Here is a 19,999-nt window from a genome sequence, read left to right on the forward strand (position 1 = left end):
CTAGATGATGCTGAGGCAGAGGCTCATGCCGGGTTTTGGTGTCCCTAGATAGGACTCTTCTGTAGTGGGCCCATCTTGTTTATTTGTTGATATCAAAGCTCTGCCTCTCACTCCCCGTACTTACTGATGTAATGAGTTGGTAAACTCCATGTTGTTGTTGGGTTTTTTGGGGGTTTTTTTTGCTTGCACTGAGGAATTCAAATACTTATTAGACAAAATATTCTGTAATTGCTCATGTTTTATTGATAGAAGCAACATGTTAAATTTCGTTCAAGCAATATTCCGCGTAGCCTCTTGAGGGGCCAAGGCACTGATCAAGAGCGCAAATGTACCCCCGGCAACGAAAATGTAATACTTTAGTTAAGAAAATTTTAGATGTCAGTTTCTTCTCCTTAAATTTTAGATGACTACTTCTCTTGAACGCTTCCCCTCTTATCTTCATGTCTTTAAGCAATGTGCCAAAGGAAAAAAAAAAAAAGATAATTTTTTTCCTTAAATCTTACATCGCGTCGATGAAAACAAACTAAAAATTCACTCCTATCAAAGAGCTGATAACAGCAACCATGTAACATTTTTTGTAGGTTTCAATCCAATCTTAAATTCCCCCAAGTAAAAAAAATGTGATTTCAGTTCTGCTCCTACAACTTGATAATATTAAAAATAGAAAAAGTTAAAACTTTTTTTTCTTTCGGCAGCTCAGTCCCAGAAGACAGATTTCTGTTTTAAACTTCATTCTCTCAGCATTTCATTCTTTATTTTTTTGGATCCCATGACTTGTTGCTGTTTTTATCCGCTGCAAGGCAGACAACAAAGCACATCTGGCTACTTTAATGATAAGATTTCCCATCATACTAAGCCACGTCCATTATAACCTCCCACAGAGACGGATGCTGGCTCCACTTTAACCATTAGGTAAAAGTGCGTGACTATGTGCGTGCGTTGCTTTGTCGTTTTCTGTGTTCATAAAGTGCAGTGAGGACAACACAACTGCCCGTGCTGGTGGCAGAGTACCCTGAGGGCACGTCTGGTTAACGATGCTCTGAAACAAGGAGGAGCTTTTTCTTCACATAATGCGTTTTATTTTCTCGTCTGTGAAAACACAGTGCTTTAACCTCACTCATACCTGCGTTTTGTCACTACTAAGCAATACCACTGTTGAGACAGCTTTTGAGCAAGTTCATTTCTAATAGCTCATAGTTGCAAGCACAGACAGACTAATCGGAAGCCCTCGGATCAACAACCCCGATGAGGTGAAAGTAACGTATTGTTTAACCTTAAATGGCCAGAATCCCACGTGTAGATGTAACAATTTGTTGGTGAGAAAGCCCAGGAAATAAAGTGGGTATCGATGAGGCCAATCAATGCCACCTACTAACGGCACTACTGCTCCAATTGTGGTAACCTCAAACCAAGTCTGAATACACCCCCCCCAACACACACACTATGAGGGAATCCCTAAAACACACACAGCAGAACTAAAGCAGGAAATAAAACAGGTTGTTGTGGATCGATTAGTGTTCCAGCTCCACTTTTGATTGCAAGGAGTGAACAAACTTGATAGTCGGAGGTGATAAATATGTGAAGCCGCTCTACCAAAGTTGTTTTTGTGCACCAGTGGGGGACAGAAAAAAAAGGTGGGGGCAGGGGGGGCTGAAAACAAGTCCTCCTGCAGAGGATGACTAACGTGGTATGGTTACCATTACACCCGTTCAAGTTATTCATTCCAGGAAAACCAACACCAGGTCGTGCTAAGCTACACTCTCTTAAACACTCTAGCACTATTAGAATGTATTAGTTTTCACTCTCTGTTTCACATAAAATGTTTAACTTTAATTTTAACGCATATATCTTTTCTTAAGTTATGGAGTGATCTTTAGAAACTTGTGTCATCTAAGAATTCTGGAAGAAACACCAGTCCCTTTGCTAAAACACCACTTTTCAATATAAGTGAATTGGAAATTCCCTTTTTTAAAGACAGCACGCTACCTACAGATGACACTTCTCGGGAGAGCAATGATAAATCTGAGCATACTGTTGATTTCAGGGGGAGAATATCACATAACAGTATCATCAAGTAAGAGCACAAAGGTCGCTGTGTAATCTTAGCTACCTCGAGCATGCAAAATCATTAATCCCTGAGCACAGCGAGGCTCCAGCTGGGAATAAACTGGAGGCCTTCAGCGAGGCAGCAACAGAAATGTGTCGGGGCGCTATTTTTTTTGTTTTTTTTTTAACTTTCACGCAACCAAAATTCATGACAGGCGTGTTATGATGTGGCTGTGATTTAATCCAAGGAGCATGGTAGACGCAAATGTGCAAACACATCAACGGAATGCTTTATTTTGAAAAGGGTTCACAGGAGGCTTGTCCTGTACGTAAAGATGCTACAAGTGGTCACTAATACAAAAATGAAAACTTCAGTTGGAAATGTTCTATCCATTCACCTTTTTAAGGAAAACAACATACTCGAAAATTGCCTCCGAGATGAAATAATTTTAAAGCGAACTGGAGAAAGGCAATGCGTTGCGCAGTAGTATATTCAACTTACTTATTACAAGGTTATAAGAGGAGTGTCAGTGGGGTTGGCGAGGGCTTACTAAAGGTCATTAACTGGCATTGTCTCCTGATGTGATTAGTCAGGTAGCAAAGTCCATTTGTCACCTGCACAGGCAAATTGAGTTGGTGCTGCACTAGGGGCTATGGGGACTGTATAATATCAGCTTGATTACATCAAGGCAGCTGCAGACTTGACACCTTACTGAATTTGTCAGCATTAATCGTTAGAGCCTTTCACAAATCCATCAGCTGCACAGATAATTAGGGCTCTCTCTAATGAAGCCGACGGGTATAACAACCTTACCCCTATCGCTCCCGCGTCTGAATGCACGCACACACACACACACACACGAAAAATGAAGCAAGCTAATAGTGACCTGTGGATACCCCCAAGTACAGCAAAGACAGCACTTCAATTTAGACATACTTTTAAAAACTGAGCTAAAAAATTGAGCCGTAAAATATGTTTTTTTTTTTTTAACTTTCACGCAACCAAAATTCATGACAGGCGTGTTATGATGTGGCTGTGATTTAATCCAAGGAGCATGGTAGACGCAAATGTGCAAACACATCAACGGAATGCTTTATTTTGAAAAGGGTTCACAGGAGGCTTGTCCTGTACGTAAAGATGCTACAAGTGGTCACTAATACAAAAATGAAAACTTCAGTTGGAAATGTTCTATCCATTCACCTTTTTAAGGAAAACAACATACTCGAAAATTGCCTCCGAGATGAAATAATTTTAAAGCGAACTGGAGAAAGGCAATGCGTTGCGCAGTAGTATATTCAACTTACTTATTACAAGGTTATAAGAGGAGTGTCAGTGGGGTTGGCGAGGGCTTACTAAAGGTCATTAACTGGCATTGTCTCCTGATGTGATTAGTCAGGTAGCAAAGTCCATTTGTCACCTGCACAGGCAAATTGAGTTGGTGCTGCACTAGGGGCTATGGGGACTGTATAATATCAGCTTGATTACATCAAGGCAGCTGCAGACTTGACACCTTACTGAATTTGTCAGCATTAATCGTTAGAGCCTTTCACAAATCCATCAGCTGCACAGATAATTAGGGCTCTCTCTAATGAAGCCGACGGGTATAACAACCTTACCCCTATCGCTCCCGCGTCTGAATGCACGCACACACACACACACACACGAAAAATGAAGCAAGCTAATAGTGACCTGTGGATACCCCCAAGTACAGCAAAGACAGCACTTCAATTTAGACATACTTTTAAAAACTGAGCTAAAAAATTGAGCCGTAAAATATGTTTTTTTTAATTTAATTTTATTGAAATTCTGTAATCCAAGGTTTTGTAGTGTTTATTACAATTGTATTTTATTATTGTGTACTTTAGTTAGAAAGGTTTGTCAGTCATATTTGGTCATATGTCACAAAGTTATATTATGTTGAGTAAAAAAAACACTTCAGGGACTCCCCTAATTTTCAATTTATTTTACAGTTAATTTTATTTTGTTACTTTCAATAAAAAAATGGATATGAAATGTTTTGGTGAAAATCTTAAGTACTGTATACAATTTTGAAGATAGAGCATTTTTTTTAATCTCCTCAAGTGATTAAATATAATGATTAATAATTTACTACGTTTGGACACCAATTGAAAAGGACGTTTTTAAAACCTGAGTACAAAAATTCTGGCGACAAAAAAAAGTAAATTTCCTTTCGTGTGGGCTATTATTAAATTTATAAAATTAGTAGCACTGAATAACTTCAGAAGGTAGGATTAAAAAAAATAAAACATTGTTATTTTTGTAATTTAGTTTCAAAGGAAGGAAGATGAGTACAAAGGTCAGAGATTTATTTATTTTTTTATTTCTATGGCGTATAATAGTACTGTAATTACAAAAGTGTATAAGCGCGTGTGTGCACGCCTGCCTGACTGTGTACGTTAGTTCTTTGGTGCGTTTGGAATCATGGCAGAGTGAGCGGGTTGTACTACCTACAACAGCAGTTTTGGTAGAATAGAAAACGTCCTGTATACTAAGTTGTGATAGAGCATTTACAACAGATGATGGCACTCAATGGACAATGTGATGGATCAATGGGGTGTGAGATGAGAGGGAGGGAGCACGAGGAACGCAGGGGTCAAAGAGATGTCATGTTTTCATGCAGAGGGCTAATGAGAGTCACTCTGATTCCAACGAGGGGGACCTTTTCCAGAGGGGTATTACATTAAAATAACCAAAACCCCGACATGCACACATACACTCAAGAGAAGAAAAGTCCATGTGCATGTCTTAATCTGACACATTTCCTCACAGTCTGGGCCAAAATTAATGTTGGAGCGACTTTGCTAGAAAGGCAGACAGAAATAAGTCAACTGTGAGCACCGGTTGCATATTCTCTACTCCTTCACATCATCATCATCATCGTCCTCCTCCTCAACATCACCAGCAGCTGCTGTACGCTTAAAAAGATAAAACCTGCCGAGTTCAAAGTCTTCAGCGGCTGGCCCTCCTCTTCGACCCGCTTTGCACCTCATATTTCAAAATCTCTTTAAAATTCTGTAACTGTCTTTTGTTCACTCCAGTTGTTAATGCCTAACTTCAAAGAGTCAGCCTCATTAGCACAGAGGTAGAAATCCCTGTCACTCATTTACATTTGTTTAAAGGCTGCAGGGAGACGAGAGGGGAAAAGGGGGGAGTCCAAATCCAAACCACTACAAGTCAATGGTGTCAGCCCTCTGCCAACACCTGGGTTTATCAGTTGGACACAGTGTAAATATTAGACTCGCCTCCAGAACTGGATATCGATTTTGATACTAGACTGATTTTTGGTGGGGACATTGGGTTGATTTGAATTGGAATACAAATATACAACCACAACACTTCTTAGTAGGAAAAAAAAAGGCATATTCTCTTATGTGACTGGTATTTCATTGTTTCGGTTCATTTTTCAGCACGCACAAAATAATTTTTGCTGCAGTCTCTAAAAAACAATTCTCTAATTGTAATTCAAAACTTTTTTTCTGATCCTTGCTGAGACAGCGGAGGGGCTGAGTGTTAAACCTGACAACGCATGCCTACCTTTATAGAGGGGTTTATTGAAGTATATCAGGAATGAACAGATCAGAGAGAGGCACATGACAGGCGATCAATCAGCGGTCAAATCAAGGATGGCAATCCTCTAATAATACAACACACAAAAAAAGACATGTCTCTTGCCACTTTCTCACCCTCCCACTCAACATTACTCACTCTTTGGGCTCAAAACCTCCCTTTTATTGCCCAAAATTGGACCATGCAGGTCAATTATCCAGCCCTAAACATTCCTGCTAATAGATGACAAACAAAAGGGATTATTGTACAGAAACGTGTCATTTTTTCTACAATTATTCACATATAAAAAAAAAGTGTGGAGGTCAGGAGATCGTAGTGATAGTATATAAAATGTAATTCAAGAGTTAAATCGTGAGTTTAGTATGCAGCACAACTGAAAGGGTGTAGTGTGAGAGAGACCACATAAGAGAATATAGAACAAATAGGGTAGAGTATTTGGCTGGAGGTGTGAGAAATAGCCGTGGAGAGAAGGGGCAGATTATACCTGCTGATCGCCGCGGCTCTTGCTGCTTTCTCCTCGGCATAGTGACCGTCAGCCTCCACGGTGTTTCTCATGCAGGAATTACAAAGAATTCAAGACTGTCAGTGATGAAGAATCATCCCTTTTCGGTGGGAAAGCGTTTTGATCTCGGAGCTGAGGATGTCAGTCTTCTTTTACACGCTGCCAGATATTTTTAGACGTAATAGCTGGATTGGCTCCAACGATGTGGGGCTCAAAAATTACGAACAGATTGGAGCGGTTCGGGAGACCTTCATGTCCGTCAAATATCATCTTCTTTCATCTCCCTTGTGGCCGGGTCGGAAAGCGGAGCAAAAGCCCCAAAGTTGCAGTTCACTTTTGCTTGATTAAAAAATAAATAAATCAATCAATGTTCTTTGAAGGGAGCGGTAGTTTGGTGCATTTTTTGACACAGGACAAAACTAAAAAGAAATGAAACAGTTAAGTCCGGTGAGAGCGCCAAATACGCTTCTTGATTTAAAAAAAATAAAAAGAGTCCTTTGAGTTTCTCTCCGAGCCAAAACCCTGGAAGAGAGGGAGAGAACACACGCAGGCATTAGATGGGTTAAGGTCAGTCCCGTCGCCAGTACGCCACCTCAGCCCGGATACAGCCTCACTAGTCTGGCGGAGACTTTTCCTCCCTCCCGTTCAAGCCACTTTCTTTCGGTGTGCAAACAAATAATGAACGACGATTGTCTTGGTCTCTTACCTACGCTCTAGGAGCGGCGCAAATGATCATCTCATCGAACATCTCGAGGACATGTCGCGTTTTGGGTTGGCTGTTTGATGTGGTTACAAGGAAGCAATCACTTGAGAGGGGAACAAGACGCATCCAAAGCTTTCCCTAACAAAACGTCACACCGGCATGGACTATTAACACGTTTGTCTCTTAAAAGAACGGGGAGGGGGGCAAAGGAGGGGGGGGGGCCTCCGGCGACAGATACCCCTCCTAAAAAAAAAAGTCAAAATTGAAACACGACGGATCCAGAAGCCGTTTGAGCCCGTCTCAACTGATAGACAGACGCATCGAGTGGCTTTTCCTGCTACATTTTTACTCCTCCCCTTCTCCGCGAGCGTCACCCCTGACAGAGGAGGCTACCTGTCAATCTTTTTAATTGTCTTGTCCCTTTACCCAACCAACTCTCTCTTTCTCTCCCCTGCTTAGCTGTAAAAAAGAAAGGCGACAATCGCAGCCCATCGCACTCTCATGTCGCCATTAAAAAGGACACAGGCAAGAAACTCGAGTCACATTGAAATAATACTCACTACGTCCGCGTCATATTCATGGAAAATGAATACAAGTACAGCGGCAACAAAGCTGTGTCAAGCGAGAGATACTGACGTCGTTGACATATTAACGTCGCCCTAAAAAAAAAAAAAAAAAAAAACGAAAAAAAAAAACAAGCTATTCAATTCGCTAAGGTTACAGGTGCTACACAGCGGTTTAAATATAACACGTCACTTAACGTCCAGAGTTTATCGCTGATTGTGTCTGGATATGAGTCGACTGTTGAATGAGAACACGTGAGTGACGCTGTTGTTATGTTGTGCGAGTTAACGGAGGTGTGCTGGGAACCGAGCTTTGATTCGTTTGGCCCCCACGAGGAAGTGAGGTGAAGTCCGGGAAGAAGAGGAAGCGGAGGGGGAGGGACTCCAGCGACGTCCACCGAGTCGACTAGCCAGCGTGTGGAGCTCGCTTCGTGCTGCGCTTCTGCTCTCTTCGCCGCAACCGAACGTTTTGTGTTAAAACGTCCGCGAGCGGACGGCGGACGAGAAAGCGGGGCCGTTGTGCTTGTTTTCGGTTCGAAACAGCATAATGGGGCTGTTTGAACAGGACTGGGCCTGTAATGTCGTGCGCTCGGACGACGAGCCTCTAACAGGCTAACGACACATCAAGTTGCCAGTGAACTTTGTCACGTTTCGGGGGCGATGGCCTGTCCGGTGTGGGCGACAAGTGCGCCGAGGGCGTTTTTGGTTTCTCTCGTCGGTTCGACACGGAGAGGCACCGACTCACTTTGTGGACTTGTTCCGAGGCGCCCCATCATCGACATGTCGTACTCCGCGCACTTCATTGATTTTCAAGGATCCTCAATACCGAGCAGCATGAAAAAGGTGGTCGTAAATAAGCTGAGTTCCAATTTTAGAGAGGCCGCCTCGGTGCGAACTGTTCCGGTTCCGACCCCCGCAGACGCGGACTTGCTCGTTAGAAATCGGTAAGTTGTCGTTTCTCCACGTTTTAAATGAGCGCCGCAATCTCATCTCACTACGTGTGCGTTGGTATGGTACGTTTACAAGTTGGAAATAAAAGAAGGGGCTTTAGTCGTACTTGCCTCGGTTCAGCCATGTCCACCAGACGCCGCAATCATCCACATCACAAGATGGCAAAATACGTGAGGAGTAAGAGCTGTACTGTAATTCCAAGTTCCGCCCTCTCTGCATTTGTCTATCAATCCATCTCGGCATCTCCCTCTCTCTCGCTCGCTCTCTCTCTATCTTCATGTCTGTCTACGTCACCAACCTGCAAACACAAAGTCATGGGGGGCCCACTGGTGCCAGCAGATGAGATGATGGAGGAGATGCAGCACCGTCTTTTCAGCTATTCAAAAGAGCTTTGGAAAAGTGATAGTTATGCACAATTCCGTTACAAAGACTTTAGGACTAAACACAGTTCGAAGTGGCCAGTGCTGCTGAAAGCAATACCTTACCTCTGCTTTTTATCCGATATGCATGCTTGACCTGAGCTTTTATGTTAAATGCTTCTTTCACAACCATCTTTGGTTTTATATTGTGGCATTTACACCCTAATAAAATGTAGTTTTGCGCCGGTAGGAGTTAAGATCACATTATGGATTATGATTATTTGCTTGTAAATGAAGACCTTTGACCCTCAGGTACTTGGCAGTTCTTGATTGCGGTAATATCATAGCTTTGTGTGTCTTGGTTGTTTTAATTCAGGTAAGGGAGTAAGAAAGAGTAAAAAGCACATTAAGTTTTTTTGAAAATATTGTTAATTTTTCTGTACAAATAGGAATCATGTAATATCATGACTTGTCTAAGTTCGTACAACGTATTAGAAATGTTTTTTTACATTCATGAAAAAACCATAACCATGTAAGACAATAATGGAAGTGTAGAATTTATTTGACTATATGCCAGTATATATGTTTATGTAATACAGTAATACGAGAACTGTAAGATTCATCTTGTTTTTACATAATGGATGGATGTCAGTATCACAACTTGCTGCTTATTTGAACGCATGAATTTTCTGTTTTGCCCATGCTAAGTTTTATTTTTCATTTCTAATCAAGTTATTCAATCGCCTTGACCTATCTCTAGCTGGCAGAAGCATAAACTGCACATGCCACATGTGTGCAGGAGACCCAAATGCTCACCTGTGAGAGAGCAAAAACAATTTATTCACTTCCTCCGTATCGTATTTCTTGCCATCAGGTTGCCAAAGATGAAAATGTCGCCCTTGTGTTGAACTATGTACAGTTTTCAAAGTGCAGTTTGTTATGAGTGTCTGAAAGCAATGAATCATGATACCAGGCATTGTGTTGTGTGATACAAGCATTAACTGCCAGCGGAGTCTGCAGCTCTTATCAAGGTAAAATAAAAAGTGTATAATTCCCAGAACAAGTCCAAGTGGAGATGGATCAAGATGGTTATTATCTTAACCATGCAATGTCTCATCTTTCATCTGAATTTTTTTTCATCTTTCAGGTTTGTGGGGATCAATGCCTCTGATATTAATTATTCAGCAGGCCGTTATGACCCAACTGCAAAACCACCCTTCGACGCTGGATTTGAAGGTATCGGTGAGATTGTCGGCCTCGGCCTTAGCGCCAGCTCCCGCTACACAGTTGGAGACACCGTGGCCTACTTCAGCAGCGGCGCCTTTGCCGAGTACATTGCGGTACCCGCCAAGGAAAGTGTGCCTGTCCCTTCAGCGAAGCCCGAGTTTCTCACCCTGTTGGTCAGCGGTGCTACCGCCTACATTGCCTTGAAGCGTCTAGGTGACCTGGCGGTAGGCGAGACGGTTCTGGTCACAGCGGCCGCAGGAGGAACGGGACAGTTTGCTGTGCAATTTGCAAAACAGGTCGGTTGTCACGTGATCGGAACCTGTTCATCCAATGAGAAAGCAGGTTTCCTTAAATCTATTGGGTGCGACAGGCCTATTAACTACAAAACAGAGGATTTGTCCAAGACCCTGAAAAACGAGTACCCAAATGGCATTGATGTGGTTTATGAATCGGTCGGGGGCAGCACTTTAGAACTGGCAGTTAACTGTCTGGCTAAAAAAGGCCGGCTGATAGTGATTGGCTTCATCTCGGGCTACCAGTCTGCGTCAGGCTTTCCGCAGTTTAGAGGGGCAACTTTACCCGTAAAGCTTCTCCAGAAGTCGGCAAGCATGCGAGGTTTCTTCCTTCCTCACTTCATGAGTGACTACACGGAGGCTCTGACAAGCATGATGCAGATGTTTGCCACGGGTAAGCTTGTGTGCGAGGTCGATTACGGGGATTTGACCCAAGAGGGGAGGTTTGTTGGCCTGGAGTCAGTCTTCCGAGCAGTGGACTACATGTATGCAGGAAAAAATGTCGGCAAGGTTGTGGTAGAAGTGGCACCTCCCTCTAATTCTAATAGTAAACTGTAAATATTCAACAAAGAAATTGTACTTTTGCTTTATAATCAATACCAATACAGAATGTAATGAGGTCATTTGGCACTGTCCAGTTTTCCCAATTAACATGTCAGCTATGCAAAACCTTTGTGAAATATTTGACATTGTAATTACAAATAAAAAGTGAGTTATCGCAGTTTTAAGTGTTGTCTGATCTGTGTGATGATTCGACTGCACTTTGCACAGTCAAAATTGAATAGAAAAAAGGGATTCATTTACAAATCTTGCATAAATGTATATATTTAACCTCTTTTACAGTCGCTGTTGCAAAATGATCACAGTATTTAATGCTCATACCCACTTTCACTTATTTCAGACCAGATGCCTCACTGTGCTGGCTTTTAGCGCTCTCCCCCACTTCATCTACCATAAATGTTTTATAGACTTCATTGTTTGTCTTTTAAGGGCTTACGTAGATATGTCAAAAGTGAAAAGTGCTCCAGGTGTGCCTGATATTTTATTGCCTGTGTGTAGCTGACAGAAACGCAATCCACACAATCAATCTTTGCCTTCACATGCCCCTAAGTTGCACATAATAAAAAATGTCCGCTTAACAAGCAGTCTGACTCCAAATTGGTGTTTGGCCTCCAAAAAGAAAAAATAGTTTTTAAGTGAGTTACTCTGGCCTACTTGCCCTTTGACATGCATTTTGATTGCCATGTTTTGTATTCAAAACAAGAAAATAAGGATATTTAGCAGTAAACCATGTGCACATTCTTCAGGCCAAAGAAAATGCATGTAAAAGATGAATATCTTCTGGATTAATTACAGTATACGCCTACAAAATTTTAAAAGGCACCAAATAGTTTTCAAGCACTTTCAAGGAAAGTTTATCAAAAGCATGTAAAAAAAACTGGCAGGGTTGGCTGGAGCCATAATACATCATGGCCGTGTTATTTCCTTATCCAGGTGGCAGCTCGCAGTACAACGCAGTGTGATATACTTTACAGGTGTGACCCAATAAGCACGGTGGCTTCTTTTCACCAGATGGGACAAGAAATCACAGACGGACCAAGCCAAATTTGCTTCATCTCTGGAGCAAAACAAGTAAATTCAAAGGAGGCATTGTGATTGCCTTGAGGTCGAAGCATGTACATATATACATATCAAGTTGACGTTTTCCTTTTGTGACTAGATTAAAGGCTACAATTTAAGTGGTGGTACCGGGGTGGTGTGTGTGTGTGGGGGGGGGGGGGGCAGGATAAATTGAGCAAAAGCACAAACAGGTGGTGATCATTTAATTAACACAATCACCTCTGTAACACCCCTGTTGCTTGAGCATTATGGAATAATAAAAAAAAAAAAAACAGTGACACAAAAGGTGAGAGTGGTGCTGATGCACATGGATGTTTAGGTAAATTTAGCATGCTTGACTACTGTTTGCATCTATGTTGCATGGCAATGAGGAGGCCAGGTTTAGCATCTCTTCAATTAACAGGAGAAGCCTTGTCTGTACGTCCTCCAGGGCCCACCTGTACCTCAGCTGATTAGTGAGCAGTCACAGCCCCAATTAGAGAACACAGGAACCTGGAGAGACAACACTCTTTATTTAATTGGACTGTGTTGCAGACAGAGGCTCCTTACAGGCTACGTAGGGAAGCAACCTGGAATTGTTCGGCATAAACAAGACATTAAAGACTGAGAGAGTATTTTCAGAGGATTTTCTCCATAATAGTGCCAGTATGGGTCTTTTGTCTAGGAGTTAACCATATTCTCTCAATTTAGTTTAAGAGTGTTGTGTCTTCCCCATGAGAGTCAATTTACATACCAGTTACCTTGAGTTGTCAAAAATTGTCTTTTCAAAGGTACTTGAATTTGAATGACATTTATTACATGAATGCATTAATTTTGATTAATTACAGAGAAATTGAAAAATGATTTTAAAAACTCATTTTAATCACATTTTGTGTTCCTAACGCAGAACCATTGTCACCAAACAATTTCCTGGTCCACACTGGCACACGTCAGAGCTCGGCTACCAAAATAGAGCAATAGCAAAAGACAGCGTTGCTAGGACCGAAGGGGGGCAAATTTCATTAAAATAATAATAATAATTAATTACACAGTGGAAGTTTTGATAAGTATGATTTTATGCAGGAATTCTCTGCGCAATAAAGTGCTTCAACCCGCTGACATAAAATCCGACTTTTTAACTGCCACACAGAAAGGCAATACGGCCCTAAAAAAACATGTCTAAAAGTTTAACTTTAGGTCTGTTTAATTTGGGCCAGTGATATTTTGTATTAGTTTTTCTACTGTTTTGTGTTGAAATGCAATTTTTTTTTTTTTTCAGAATTAATGATATTTGTCAATTATTTGATTGTTGTTAAACTAAAATACAATTCAATCAAAATGTTGCTTTTTAGAACAAATATTGTTGTACTATTAAAATGAAATTAATTGATTACTTAATAATAATTCTTTATAATTATAATAATTCGATCAGTTCGGGAGTACCCCTCCTCCTCCATGATGATGGCTGGGATAGGCTCCAGCACTCGTGTGACCCTTGTGAGATTAAGTGGCTCTGAAAATGGAGGGATGGAATTATAATATTTAATTAATTACAAAGCCTTTAATTATATAGATTCTTTTCCCCCACTCAAGTCCCACCCCTAGTACAGGTGTGGAGTCATCAGTGTAGCAGTTCACTGGCTGTCTCTCAGAGTCTGTTGACTTCCCAATCATTGACCAAATGTCTGTATCAATGTTTGTCTGTCCCAGTGACCTTGCATCATTGTGACCGACCATTTCAGGGTGCCCCAAAGTTGGCTGATATCACTGCTAAGCAATGAACAAGCTCAGCAGAATTGAGAATGAATGGGTGAATATTTCCAGTGGCGTAGAACTGCACCGCATCATACAGCAGTACTGTATGTTGTATAAATTGAGAACATTTAGTTGAAGAAGGTCACAATATTAGAAGGACTTCCAATATGATGTAACTCATCTGTAGTGTAATCTACACAAACATAAATGATATCTGATGAACTCAATCGTGGGATCTACTTAAACAAATGTATTTAGGCAGAAATTTGGATGTAAGAAAATCTACCGAATGTGGCCTATGAGTGAATAATCTAATTTTCCAATGGGTAGCATTTATATAGGAACAATGGAGTGCCGTACCTAAAATGTAATATTACACGTATAATTAATTCTTTTGAAATGTATAATCCCGGGTGATACTGCCGAATCCCAAACCAAGAAAGTCTCTCCATTACTTTTTTTTTTTTTTTTTTTTAATCTCAGGTTTCAGCCAGCTGTAACATGTGGCAAGAAACAAAGACATCATCGCTGTTATGTGGACCGCCAGATGCCTAAGGGACACTGGCTGGCTGTTGGCGCTGCCAGACAGTCCAGTTTCTTTCCCTGCAAGTCAGTCAGACACCCTCAACTCCCCAACTCCCACAGCCCCCGTCACTCCTGCCTCTGTCTAATTACCAAACCTAAAACCCCACTCAACTAATTAGCCACAGCAGACCCGGGAACTGTGAGTAAAGGTAAAGAGATGGCTTCATTGAGGAGTGGGCCTGCATGTGCGTACGTGTGTGACAAGAAGGGAGACAGAATGCAATATTTGAGCCGCCTTTAGCGAGCCCATCTCTACAGCCAATTAAAGTCATTTATTAAACTCTGCAAAAGCTGTTGAGTTGTCCATGACAGGGATTGGGAATGTTTACGGAGGCCATATACATATGTACTCCACGTGCACACGCTCTCATACCCACTCCTTTTTCCTTCTCCATGCACTTCCACATGTCTGAGAAGAAATGGCAATATGTCTGTTTCTCTGTCCATCATCACTACCAAAACGCAGTAGGATATGAATTACTATATGGGACAGCACCACTTGTGTAAGTCTTAATAAAGGGCTGAAATAACTTTATTAATCAAGTGCCTATGATTAATTGTAATGAAGGTGTCATCCATAAACTCGATTGAGTAATTCAGGGCTGGACACTTTGTCAGTGATGAGGGTGTTGGACAGGAGGGGGTGGGGGCAGGCGAGTGTTGCTAAGGGTTGGGCTAGTTGCTGCCATCAGGAGAAGATGCTGAAAAAGACACAACCCACTCCTGGGCAAACTGGCAGCCTTCATACAAGTGACAGTTATGAGATACAAAATAGTGGTGTGTTCTGCTTAAGAATTTGTGTGTGGCCTTAGCGGCCATACTAGTTGTTCAAGAGGGATGCAGTTGCGCGTGGGCCTCTGACACATAACGGAGGACCTCGTTAATGAACAGAAAGTGTGTGAGAATTTCTGTTATAAAGACCTCTTTTTTGCACACTAAAGTTAATCATTAAGCATTGATTTTCGGGGATTGGAATAAAATGTAAAAGTGATGCTTGGAATAATTTAAGATAAAGAAATAGGTATACACACCAACATAATCTAATGAGATGAAATACAGCAACCTTGTTATAAATATGAGACAATATTTATATAATACAGAAATGTATACAAATGCGCCAAGAACATTTGAAATTACGATTGACAGGCAGGCAGAGAGGCCTTCAATTAAAATGCTTATTTTAGTTGTATTTTGCAATTGTGTACAGTCTCTATTTAGAAGTGTTATTTATGACAATGTTTTCATTGAGAGTGACAACGATATATTCTACCAAGCATGGATTTAAGAGGTTATATTTTTACCATTGTTACTTTCCCACCACCCACAGGACACAAGTTAGTTGACAAGATAACAGGATAACAGAAAAACGGTACAGTAACAGACTGCAGTGATATTTTGGCAAGGATGTAACATGGAAAAAGCAAGAGCCTGTTGAATGTTGGTGCAGAGCCAAATAAAGGATTGGATGTATTTACTTTATACTTTGCACCGCACCACAATGGCGTGCGTCTTCCATTCGAAGTAGCATGCAGTTATAGCCATCTTCATGAACACAGAATTTGTAATAATTATCATTGGATTGGCAGGACATTGGCCACCGTACCCTATACAGCTGCTTATCAGTTCTGAGGTTGTGGGTTTGAATCCAGGCCCTAATCAAGGGAACTTCGGACAGTTCAATTTGCCATCATGTATTCCTTTCATTGTGTAATGTGCTGCCACGGCAATGACGCAGTCCCTTGCAGTGAAGTCTGACTACGCATGAGGTGACCACCCTCGACAAAGAAGATTCAGCGAAAACCAAGCACAGTATGCAAACACCTTCATTCTTTCGCTGTGTGTTCTGGATGGGTCAGGACATGTATACTGGGATTTTTCTTCAAGGAACAATACAAAGACCGCCTGTTACTGTGTTACAGTTCACTGGCGCATGTGCAGTTCTGAACTTTCACTATTGATTTTAGAGCAATTGACATTTTTGACACTTTGCCAGCTGTCAGAGCCTAAATCAGATAAAAATGGAGTGTTTCAACTCCAAGTCAGCTGCTAAAATAGGAGTCGACAGTGAAAACCTTGCAATTCAAAGAGGAATGGAATGAAAAATTCCCTCCCTCCAACCAGCAGAGGACCAAAGTATCTAATATGCCACGAGACTTGAAAGCCTGTGATTATTTCCAATTTGAAATTGCAATGAGACAAAGCACATGCATTTTGAAGGGGCATTTCCTCAAAATTCACTTGTATGAATAGCAAAAATAAATGCACGAAAATCATTTCAAGCTCCAAGCAGGATTGGCGTCGATTTTGGGTAACCACCAGAAGCTATTCTCAAAATCTGAAATAAAAGAATGCCTGACTAATGTGATGGACACAATGTGTGAAATGTGTGTAAATGACAACCAGAATTAGGCAAAACCCTCTCTCAGTTTTAGAGGGTTCTGCTTTTTAAAGTTTATATCAAAGATGAAATGATATTTTAGTTTACTTTCTATGTTTGTTGTTTTGAATGATAAGGATATTTAGTTTTAAGATTACAGTATTTTCTCAAGCTTGTTTGTGTATACTGTATGTGCCATAACATTGACTGGTGAACAGCGTAGTACCTGTCTCTTGTCCAAAGTCTTCTAGGATTGGCTCGAGCAGCGCCAGACCCTGACAAGGATAAGCAGTACAGAAAATAGATCGACCATTGGAGTGTGCAGATGACACCTCACAGCTCGCGTGCTACAGCACAAAACAACCAAGCAAAGAAATGTACTTGTTTTATTAAATTGCAGACATGTGGGGTGTTCTAAGGGGAACTCACAATGTACCTAGTATGAGCATACATATATTTAAGAGCTTTAACATTTAATTCATCAGTAAACTAGACAAAAGTAATTTAGTATTCTATGGTTTACTTATTGATCAATATTTAGCCATATTAAATATTCATCCATCAACTTTCTTTGCCGTTTATCCTCACGAGGGTCGCGGGGAGTGCTGGAGCCTATCCCAGCTGTCAATGGGCAGGAGGCGGGGTACACCCTGAACTGGTTGCCAGTCAATCGCAGTGCACATAGAGACAAACAGCAACACTCACAATCACACCTAGAGACAATTTAGAGTGTCTAATTAATGTTGCATGTTTTTGGGATGTGGGAGGAAACCGGAGTGCCCGATGTATATCACTAAAGTACAGTAAATTCGATGAGTAAACAGACTTTCAATGAAAAATGCATATCAAGTAAGTGAATTTCTCTATCTAAAAAAAGAAGACGGGATGCCAGTCTGGTCATGGCCAAGTGCAACAGCATCTACACAACACTGTTTTACCAATATTGTGCATCTGCATGTGAAATGAATCATAAAACACCAAGTTTGTATGTTAAAAATATGCATTTTAGCTGGCTTCACAACCTGCAAAAAGACACAAACAATACCATTCAAAAGATGAAATTGCACTCCGCATTCATCATTTTCATACCTACATTAACCCTTTGTTAACCCTTGCGGCAGTCTCTGGAGGAGGTCTGGGTCGCCAACTGCATTTGTGGAGATGTAGATATGCATTAAGGTGAGAGGTAAGGACAGTATTCAACCCTATTAAGATTAATGGGGGCATCAATGCCGTTGTCTTGCTGACCAGCCCTCGAGTTCCATTGGCCGGATAAAGAGGAAACGAGACGGTGCTGGGAGGAGGAGAGAAATATGAGCATCCTGTCGACAGGATAACGGACAGATCCTCAGTCCCGTTCCCCTAGGTCCCCTTGTCCTCATTCTTTACTGGCCGAGAAGGCTAGCCAGACAGCGTTTTCTGCGGCCAAGGACACAAGGGTGTCAGCAACGCGCCTGGGTAACATCGTTCATCAGGCCGCATCGGTAATGGGTAGCTCTCGGTGACAGTGGTCATCAAGACACAAAAGCAAAAGGGCTCATAAACATTACATGACAGATGGCTGGGTGGACAGCTTTGGACAGGGGAGGGGTGGACTGGATTGAGAGTGAGAGATAAAGTGTGATAGTGAGAGAGAGGCAGAAGGATAGAGGTGGAAGAGAGATCTTATGAAACGTCTCAAGTGCGGAATGCTTTATGAACGCTCTTGTCCGGTGTCAGCTGTGAAAAGATGCACTGAAAATCACAAAGGAAATGCTTTGTGGCCGTTGTCCAGCAGAGGAGCTGAGTGCCGTTAACGCTCATAAATCAGCTTGTAATGGGGGAAGAAATCACAAATCTGTTTTACGATTCAACATACACCAGCCGGCCACAAAATTAGATTGCAGCCAAAAATCCAAAACAGTGACTTTGTCCAAATAATATTGTTCAGTTGAGATTCACATTGTCAGAGTGCTATTAAATTAACTGTACTTATTACTGCGGGTGCAGTTTACTGCATTGCAATACATCAAGCACTTTTCTAGTATTTTAACTTTCATGTGCCTCAAAGATTACCACAAATATTAGAGTCACCACTCACTGAATGATGCAATGCAGTTTTATACCACTGAAAATAAAGAATTTTAGTCATGTTGGGTGTAAAGTAATACATCTCTGACAGTGTTGATCAAAGCTGAGCATTAGATTGGTTAATATTTGATATGGATATTGTTTGGGGTCTGGTTTGATCTCATTATGTTGTGACTAGTTAGTGTATATAGGAATAAGCCTGTCCATGTAAGTGATGGACCGTAATTAATTTCATTACAATGCAGTTGGCCATTTAATGAACTCGAATAAGGTACAGCACTGTAACCTCAAATGCCTTATTCAAGATTTGCTGCCAAGAGTTATTTTCACCAAGATGAAACTGGTTTCAAGCAGACAAAGAAAAAAGTTCAAACTTGTGGAGAGCGAAACAAGCCTAGAGCCCTCATATGTCAGAGGATTTCATCAAACACATCACTGGCACGACTCCGTCTTTGAAGAGTTTGACTGATAAGCGTTGGAGGAGTCGGCCTGAGGAGGATGCTGTTGTAAATAAATTGTGATCTATGCAGTTTGAAGCGGTGTGAAAGTAAAGAAATAATTATGGAGGTGGTGACAATGAAAAAAATGTGAGAAACAGGTTGTGTGAAAATGAGCTGAGGGTGTCAAGGCCGTCAGAGAAGCGACTTTAAAACCTGTCACAGGTCCCCTCGGAACAAAGGCAATTGTTGCGTTAGCAACACCTTTGTCATCTGCTGATGTTTACTTCATAGTTGCTCATTTATCTTAAAGTCACAAATATGAGGTATCATCGTAAAAGCAAGGGAAAATGACTTTACTTGCTTTACAGTGATGCTGGAGGCCTCTTCCTTTGTTTAGGTGAAATAACCTTGCCAACTCATAATCGTCATCAATCCTTTGTACCCGTATAGAAAATGGAAATGAGAATATCCATCACGTGTGCCAAATGTCAGTATAACTGATGGTTCAGTCATGGGATCCCCTTTTGCTTCGTACCCTTGTCACTGTTTCGGAGTGAGAAGTGAACATTATCTAGCGCCGTGATCTGATTTAGTCTGCGCATTTCCATCAAGGAGAGCATTTGGACTGGATGATGCACAACGTCTGCAAAGAGGCAGCTGGCAGAAGGTTTATGGAAATCTAATATGAGCGTTTTTGCTTTGTTGGACGTGTTATTCAAAGAGTGGGCAGGCGACATGTTTGATATAAGACAATATAACGAGGCAGAATCTCATATTTTTGAAGTGTTTCTGTCAAACTGCTCTGAAGGATGATGGGAAAATCTGTGCAAACAGGTTTTGAGTGGGGTGTGCTAAGACTAAAATACCAAATGTTCACAGTGAAAATCCTTCGGTAAATAACAGGAAACGACCCTTGAGAAGACGATGTGAGTGCCAGAGA

The 19,999-nt window shown here is 41.3% G+C and overlaps 2 protein-coding genes across 3 annotated transcripts in view; one reads left to right on the forward strand and one right to left on the reverse strand.

Annotated features, from left to right (window-relative positions):
- LOC133500362 (teashirt homolog 1-like) overlaps positions 1-7,477 on the reverse strand; it is a 43,247-nt gene extending 35,770 nt beyond the window's left edge. The window contains exons 1-3 of one of the 2 annotated variants that reach the window (XM_061818945.1): positions 7,401-7,419; positions 6,844-6,978; positions 6,120-6,659 (exon numbers count right to left, since the gene is read on the reverse strand). In XM_061818945.1, the coding sequence (XP_061674929.1) occupies positions 6,120-6,159 (40 nt within the window). In that variant the 5' untranslated portion in view covers positions 6,160-6,659; positions 6,844-6,978; positions 7,401-7,419. Of the gene's footprint in view, positions 1-6,119; positions 6,660-6,843 lie in introns of both variants that reach the window. The other variant, XM_061818947.1, reaches the window with a different exon arrangement.
- Positions 7,478-7,745: 268 nt separating this feature from the next.
- Positions 7,746-10,961, forward strand: LOC133500363 (prostaglandin reductase 3-like). Its single transcript, XM_061818948.1, has 2 exons — positions 7,746-8,347; positions 9,861-10,961. Exons 1-2 carry the CDS (start codon positions 8,064-8,066, stop codon positions 10,789-10,791), a joined length of 1,215 nt encoding a protein of 404 aa, XP_061674932.1. The 5' UTR covers positions 7,746-8,063; the 3' UTR covers positions 10,792-10,961.
- Positions 10,962-19,999: the final 9,038 nt, after the last annotated feature.

This window comes from Syngnathoides biaculeatus, chromosome 5 (assembly GCF_019802595.1).
Source record: "Syngnathoides biaculeatus isolate LvHL_M chromosome 5, ASM1980259v1, whole genome shotgun sequence".
NCBI classification, from domain to species: Eukaryota; Metazoa; Chordata; class Actinopteri; order Syngnathiformes; family Syngnathidae; genus Syngnathoides; species Syngnathoides biaculeatus.

Coding starts and splice junctions, on each gene's coding strand:
- LOC133500363 (XM_061818948.1), top strand. CDS start 8,064: ATGGCCTGTCCGGTGTGGGCGACAAGTGCGCCGAGGGCGTTTTTGGTT. Junction 8,348..9,860: donor GACTTGCTCGTTAGAAATCG/GTAAGTTGTCGT, acceptor TTCATCTTTCAG/GTTTGTGGGGATCAATGCCT.